A 7829-nucleotide genomic window follows, 5' to 3' on the forward strand; every position below is an offset into this window, starting at 1 on the left:
CTGTGTTGTAACAGGATGAAGCAAATTCCAGGTATGCYGACTGCCCTCTAGCCGTATCTTCTAAAACAGCCACAGCTTGCACAATTCCACAGCCTTTTATGGGGATGTTTTTTTCCACTGGGATCATGATAGTTCTCCCTTCCCAGCCTGCAGCCAAGGAGCCGGTGCCTTCGCTTGCAGGCTGCAATTGGGCAGTGTGTGCCAGAGCGGGGAGGCCTTGCCACCTCTGCCTATTTGTGGTGCAACCCTGTGTGGGCACAGCAGGCAAGGAAGTGATGAAGCACTTGGAGCTGCAAATTCTTAAGGGCAGTGCCCTCATGAAAGCCATGCTCTGGCTGTATGGAAAACCAAGAGCACRTGAGTATCTCAAGTGCTCTCCATTAGAGAGGGCATTCAACAATTGCATGGGCACAAATCTGCAAAGTGATTTTTTTTTTTAAATGTCCAGTGACTTTTACAGAAAACGCACAATGAATATTAAATAAAGGGCATWGCCAATTACTGTACTTCAGATGATGTTATGTGGTGTGACTTTTAAAAAACTTTTTAAAGGTCATGCTGTTTATGCTGCATAATATATAATACAATTGCACTGTAAATTAGAGAAATGCTTTACAGCCTGCTGCTTTGCTTCACAGAGGTGAACAAAATTTGAAACCACAGGTCTTGTGGGGAAACAGTGGTGGGAAGTATTTAATATCACAATAATCAGGAGCTTAATGGCCTAGTGATGAGCTGTGGAGGCCTCTCCAGGACACTCTGCTGCATCTCCTGTCTGCTCTCTAGTCTCTCTAGAACATTTCTCCATTCTTGACATTGTTAAATTTTATTTTAWTTTACTGTTATAGGAAGTTTAGGGTAAACTGTAGCATGACCTAACCCACAGTCATTTCCTTTAGCTGCACATGATATGCTCAGCCCTGACAAGCTTCTCCCCCAGCAGCCAAGAGTTGACTTTCTCTAGGCTGAAATGGTTGCAGGTCTGTGCAGTTCATATATACATTAACTCTCTGAAAGGATCAATTATTCTATTCCTTTCTGATAGTTTCAAAACTTAAAAAATGCTGTTCTCTTTCCAGGTAAACCACAGCATAGAAACTGGATTCTGAGGGATGAGCAGCCTGATTCCATAATGGCCCCAGGACATCCCTTTAGGGAACCAGTATCAAAGGTAAGCAAATGAGTTAAAGCCATGGATTTTTGATYCTTATTTTAAAACCTTCAGCTCATGCATTGCTTCAAAAGGCAGAATACACAAAAATGAGAGCWGCCATGGAGCACAGAACCAGACTGCATAAAAACACTGGAAGGCAYTTTGGTTCCACTTCACTGTGGAGCACACAGTATACTTGAAAAGGGATGGGAAGACTGTTGAGAAAATATACTGACTGATGCCAGGGTGACAGAAATGCCAAGTCAAAGAATTAAGCAAATAAACAGGGTTTTGGAGAACTGTTGAGAGATGCAGGAAGAGTAACACAAGGAGGAAAACTGAAGCAGAAGGGTAGAAGCTGTAAATCTTGCACAAAATTGAAGTTACATGGGGTTTTTTAAGAAAAATGGATAAGAATTTAATTCCACATTCAGGGGGTCTCTTACCAGAGACTGTTTAAGGAATAGTATTTGGATTAGAGGCTGCACATGAAGGATTGCATTACTATGTAAGCACTTGCTACCAAGYAGGTTTGCAGGGCAACAGCTGCCACACAGATGATGTGGGCACTGGCACTCTGAGGGGCACCACGGAGCAGTCTCTCTGAAGCCAGTTATGTCCAGTCATACAAATTTTAGTTCGAGGGTAGGTCTAAACCAAGGTATCATCCTAACAGAGCCTTCTTGGGATATATTCCTGGTGTTCGTATTAGTTGCTAGAATTTGCTAGAACGCTTGCGCATTATTAATGAGTTAGCAAAAGGAAACACATTTATAGAACTGATTTTTTAATGTAAAACCATTTCTTGTGTTTAAACATACTATCAATGTAATCTGCAACATATTAAAAATACCTTGGRAAAGGCAGAAGAAAGGAATGTTTCACACACAGGCACAAACTAGAGAATTAAAACAAATTTTTCTTCAAATGCCATTCTAGAAGAGACATATAATTTTTTTTTTCAAATGTCAACCAATGTAAAGAAACTTGATCAAAATTTCAGAAGGATAAATATTGTCTTATGGGTGAAAACTATCATATTTCTATAATGATGTTCTTGGTCAACATTTATTAAGCTTTATTTAATGTGACTGGTTACTGAGAATGCACCAAATTATTTGGTGCAGCTTCATTTTATAAAAATACTTTGTTTTCTACTGAACATTGTTAAAATACAGCACAAAATCATTATACAGATTTTTGTGAGGATTAGCATCACCTCACAAGCACAAGAAAAGAACCAAGTTCTCATTTCTGCTGTATGGTAACAACATTTACTCAGCCCACCCAGTGATCCTATACATCAGCGCCCTCAGAAGCCTGGCTTCATAGGTGACTGTGTTTTTCCCACTGTGCATCCCACTCTCTTCAAGGGGGTGCTCAATGACAGCTGGGATGTTTCTTCCATACTGTTCACATTGCTTCAGAAACTGCACRCACTCCTGAATCACACTGTCCCGCAGCATGATCATGTGCTTGGACATGTTCTCCAGCAAGGACAGGAAGCACCGTTTGGCATAATACCACGTGTCAGTGCTCAGTTTTTTGTTATATGGCTCCAGGCTTTTAATGATCCTGGAAATACCGAAGTCATAGTTTCCCTTCACACAGTACAGGGTACCAATGACTAGATTGACTATGCAAAGATGGTAGGTATTTTTATCAGGATTATCATAGGACAGCTGCTCTTCTGCCTTCTCAATCTTCCTCATTAGTTCCTCTGCGTCTTCATTCTGGCTTGTCAGGATGTAGGAAACGCAGAGGTTTGCTAACACAATGGCACTGACATCGAGAATGTTGTCGTAGTGCTTTTTAACTATTGGCTCATAGAAGCTAATAGCCTCTTTATACTTGCCCTCTTGCATGAAAAGCACGTGAGCCACATTGAGCTTCCACACCTCGTGTTCCTTGCAGAACTCCACTGATTTGTGGAAGATCTTTTCTACCATTGTATAGTTCTTCATGTCCCAGTAAATCTTTGCCTGGGCCATCAAGACAGGTACATATTTATCCAGAGTCTCATCATACTCATTAATTGCCTTTTTTAGAGCTTCATCATCCCAGTTTTGCCTAGCTTCCTGTACCTGCTTTGTGAGTTTTCTCAACTGCTCAGTTATGGTCCCTGCTGAATCATCTAGCTTGTGAAAAGCCTCCTCAGGGGCAGTTTGACATGTAATAATGGCATCCAAAAAGTTGTACAGGTAAGGTGTGAGCAGTTTGTAGGTCAGATGGGCATTCTCTGCCAGCACATCAGCTGCCAGGTCATAGTACTGATGCTTGCAATAGAGGAGCAGCAAGTTACCAAAAGTTTCCGGTGGGTAAGGGTTCTGCAGGAGAAGAAATTGTAGTTTCCCAAACCCGTCAGTGGGCTGGTTGTCCATGTTCATTAGTGCTTGGTTGTGCAGCGTGACCGGATCCAGCTCTTCCTCGGCCCTCGGCGGCATATCCGTGAGTGCCTCCTGCGCCGCTCGGACATTGCGCAGCTGGTACTCGATRGCTGCCTTGAGGTTGAATGCCTCCACCAGGGCCGTGCGGTGCAGGAGCAGCGTGTTGCCCACGCTGCGCACATCGATGCCCTCGGTGGTCATGCCCACACTGAGCTCTGGGTGCTGGTGGATGCCGTGCTTGATGATGTCAGAGATGTACTTGAGGGCAGCAGGGTACTGCTTGGCCGCGTAGGAGCACAGCGCCATGTTGTAGGACAGCTCCGGGCAGTAGCCCAACACTTGCATGGCGCTGGCAAACTTTCCGCTGGCCTCTTCGTGCCGTCCCTGCCGGTACAGCAGGCAGCCCAGGTTGACCTCGGCATCGGCCCGCCCCGAAGGGTCCTCGGTCGCTCCGGGGCCACCATCAGCAGCGGCGGCGAGTTCCTCCTCCACCAGGCTCTGGGCCGCCGGGAGGTCGCCCTGCGCATAGTGGACAGCGGCCTGGAGGCGAAGGGCCCGGCGGTGGAAGGCGGGGGCGTCAAGCAGYGGGCTGGCGGTGCGCAAGGCCTCGGCGAACAGACCGGCCTTGTAGAGGGCCTGCGCATGGCACAGCCGGTACGGGAGCAGCTGCGGATGCAGCGCCACCAGCTGCTCGTAGCACTCGGCCGCCGCCGCGAACTCCTGCAGCTGGTAGTGGCAGTAGCCCAGCAGAGAGAGGCAGCCCCGGGAGCGGCAGTTCTTCTGCAGSCCGCGGTTCAGCAGGGACACCGCCTCTGCGTAGCGCCCGGCGCCGATGAGCCCGTACACCACGGCCGTGTGCTGCCCGTCGGGGACCGGCGCGGCCTCCATGGCGGGCCCGCCTCGCCGCGGCGGGGCGGAAGCGAGGCTGTCGCTGCCATGGCAACGGTGGCGCCGGGCGGAAGTGCTCCGGTKGGGCGGTGCTGCCCCGGAAGCGGCGGTGCGCGCAGTGCTGTGGGCGCGGCCCGGGGCGCGGGGGTCGGGTCASCGCTGCCGGCGGGGAATGGCKTCGGCYGCYGTACCCGGGATTGACCGGCCGCCCKGCAGCAAGTGGAGCTGGTGCCGGGAGAGGAGCCGCCTCCTCTGCGTTTGTCCTCCCTCCTGTTTCCCTCCTTGCCCCCGTCTCCCTTGCACTGACACGGCGTGTTCAGTGCCGATTCCCAACCCACACAAAGAGCTGGAGCTTCCTGAAATCGTTGCCTGGGTCAGAATGTTTACCTCGTTTCGGGATCTTGCGGAGCTGGATGGAATAAAGAGTAAAAATCAGCTCCACAAGTATTTCTGAAAGTTGTGTAATAGTTCCCTTACGCAGTGAGGGTTGTAAAAGCAGGTTCTAAACTAMACACATAGCCCAGGGCAGGAAGCATTTAACTTCTGTCTTGGGGTTTGTCATCATAAAACATCCTCTTTACAACCCATCAAGATCCGAAGTTGGTTATGGCAGGTGGAAGGCAGGAAGTATGTTTGTACCTTGGCACAATCCACCACCTCCTGCAACTTTCAAAAGTAGAAGAAATGAATTCCAACTTTTCTTATTTCAACAACCTAACTGTGCTTTAGAGGGACCTTCCACCCCCCCCTCCCCCCCCCCCCCCCCCCCCCCCCCCCCCCCCCCCCCCCCCCCCCCCCCCCCCCCCCCCACCCCCCCCGGGTATTTCTACTCAGCAGTGATACTCCAGACCACAGACTGTACAATCTCTGTAATTTCTGTACGTGTAAATAGCTCTATTAGACTCAGCAGCCAGATTTGGTTTCTGGTCATTCCAGGCTAAAGCCAGGCACATCCAGTGAAGAAGTTTGTTTTGCCCCCAGGAATGAGTTCGGCAAGGTTGTGTGTCAAAAATTGTATCTGGGTCACTCAGTCTCGTGTGTTTTCAAGGTTTTCTATTTGTGTAATTCTGTAATCAATAGACACAGCTCTAATTGATCCCAACAAGGTAGTTTTGAAGAACAGTAATAACAAAGATAATTATAGTAGCCAATAAAATCATTTATTTTTTAAAAAGACCAGTAAAACCAAGTTGCTAATTTCAAAAGCATGCTTTGAAAGGTGAACCAGCGTAGTTTGATATACTAAGCAAAACACTTAAGTAATGGTTTTAAAATGCAAAATTAAAAAAAAAAAAAGGAAAAGTATGCAGAAGTCTTTTAAGTAAGCCATTTTGCAAGTATCTGGGATTCACTTGCATTTGTACAGACACATGGTATTTCTGTGTTTGTCAGTTGTTTCCCACAGCCAAAGGTTCACATTTTATAATGGTATTCCCCACAAAACTAAGATGCAGTGGGGCCAACATGCTTATAAATTCGTAATTAAATATGAAGTAACCCTAGAAGAAATAACAAGCAATATACAGGATGTATTCCAATACTGGCACATTCCAGTGATGGGAACCTCTGGGGCATCTCAATTCAGCAGACTGTATATCCCACTTCATTGCTATGTTAGAAACCATTCGCATGATTATACTCTTTCAAAAAAAATCTTCTTCTGACAAAGGCAGTAAAAAAACCTTGCTCTGTATTCTCTTGCCCATCACACTTTAAGCATTGAAGTGCCTGTTAGCATGTTTTACATAACTTTGAAATAAACTTGTTTTAAAATTTCTATCTGCATAAATGACATATCAGAAACTAAAATTGCTTTAATTTTATGAAGGAAAATAAATATTTGGCCTGTAGACTGAAACACTCCTGTTTTTCTGCTAGATGTAATTAATCTAAATATTACAGATGACGTTAGGCACTGCTGGTTGCAGTTTTCAAATGTAATTTGTGACTACTAGTATTGGCATTGTTGGTAACTACAGGCACATTATGAGATTGCAGTGCATTCTAAGAAGGAGCAATTAGCAAGGTTGCCAGACCAGAAAAATGCAGCTGCTCTAACAAGGACACCATCTGAAGAAATACCTGAGCTAAAAGGAAACATACTTGTTCATGCTGTGGTTACAAAACATACAATTGACCTTCTTGGCAAGACCCCATGCCCTGTAAATAGGAGGGGTTGGCTGTGACAGAGCTGTGTGGAGAATTCCGTGCTCAATTGCCACATGAGGCATCCAGTTTAAACTTCAGGAGCTACTGCTGCCTGACCTTATGTAGCTCTGCTTTGGAGCAGGAGCAAAAACACATCCTGAAAAGCAGCAGATATCTGCATGTCCATGACATTATGAAGCTGCTCTTGTTTGTCTTGTTTGTCTGTAAGGATGGGAGAGAATTGTCTGATTTTACTACTCAAACTATGACCAAAGACACCTTTTGGGCATCTTGTTCTTGGGAAGTTMTTCAGTCTGAACCCCAGGAGAGCCTCTACCCCAGTCGCTCCTTGCCTTGACCAGCGTTCAGTTTTCTGGTGGGGTCAGAGTATCATGTTGCAGGGGAGCTTCAGTCCAGGGGGGTGCATGTAGGAGACCTGAGCTCTTCCACCAAAGCCTGTCTGCTCCATGCTGCTCCCAGGAGTGAAGCTGAAAGTGGGGCTGTACCCARTGTTCATCCTTGTCTCCTTGATGAGCATATTAAGGGGGCTTCAGCAGAAGGGCAGGAGATAAGCCTACCCTTGTTACCCCCCACCAGCTGGTGGGGAAGATGCACYTGCAGTTTGAAAGCCTGCTCAAAATCAAGCAGGATTTGAATGTCAAGCTCCTTCCTGATTATCCTTTGCAATCAAAGAACATTTATGGTGGTTATTTTTTTAAAGTAATGTTTTATTTKGATTTCCTTGTTTTTTGTGTGAAAAGGTTGAGTTTGGTAAGTGGTTTAACAGGTGGCAATCCATGGTGAAATGACTGTTTGGCCTGAACTACCTTTGAGGATGGGAATGAAGACCCAGATCTTCTGAGCATTTTCTGGTGACAAAATGAGCGCTGCTGCCTGGTTCTTAYCAGACCTCAAGGCCTGTAATTCATGGGCTTAGAAACATGACTGAATTCAGGCAGCAGTTGACACGAGTCAGTAGGACACCTAGAAAAAAGGCATTGCCACTGAGTCAACGTGAAGCACCTCTGGGTGTCCTATAGGCAATCCATGTGCCCATCAGATTTTAGCACTGGAATAGTAAATGCTAGAGGCCTCATTCAAGGACAGATTTCCACTTACAGCTGGGRCAAATAAATGGTGACTGTTGGGCATCTCCAGGGAAGGGAGGGCCAAACAGCACTGTCCTCGGTAACAGGTGTCTTCTCCACATGCTCTCTTGATTTGTCCTTGCTTCTTGTGGACCTGTGTTTTAT

At 46.4% G+C, this 7829-nt stretch overlaps 1 protein-coding gene across 1 annotated transcript; it reads right to left on the minus strand.

Annotated features, from left to right (window-relative positions):
• Window positions 1-1934: 1934 nt before the first annotated feature.
• Window positions 1935-4473, minus strand: LOC130572199 (tetratricopeptide repeat protein 30B-like). Its single transcript, XM_057363718.1, has one exon. It carries the CDS (start codon window positions 4426-4428, stop codon window positions 2428-2430), a length of 2001 nt encoding a protein of 666 aa, XP_057219701.1. The 5' UTR covers window positions 4429-4473; the 3' UTR covers window positions 1935-2427.
• Window positions 4474-7829: the final 3356 nt, after the last annotated feature.

The sequence above is a fragment of the Malurus melanocephalus genome, unplaced genomic scaffold (assembly GCF_030028575.1).
Source record: "Malurus melanocephalus ecotype Western Australia unplaced genomic scaffold, MMel_1.1 scaffold_30, whole genome shotgun sequence".
Lineage (NCBI taxonomy): Eukaryota > Metazoa > Chordata > Aves > Passeriformes > Maluridae > Malurus > Malurus melanocephalus.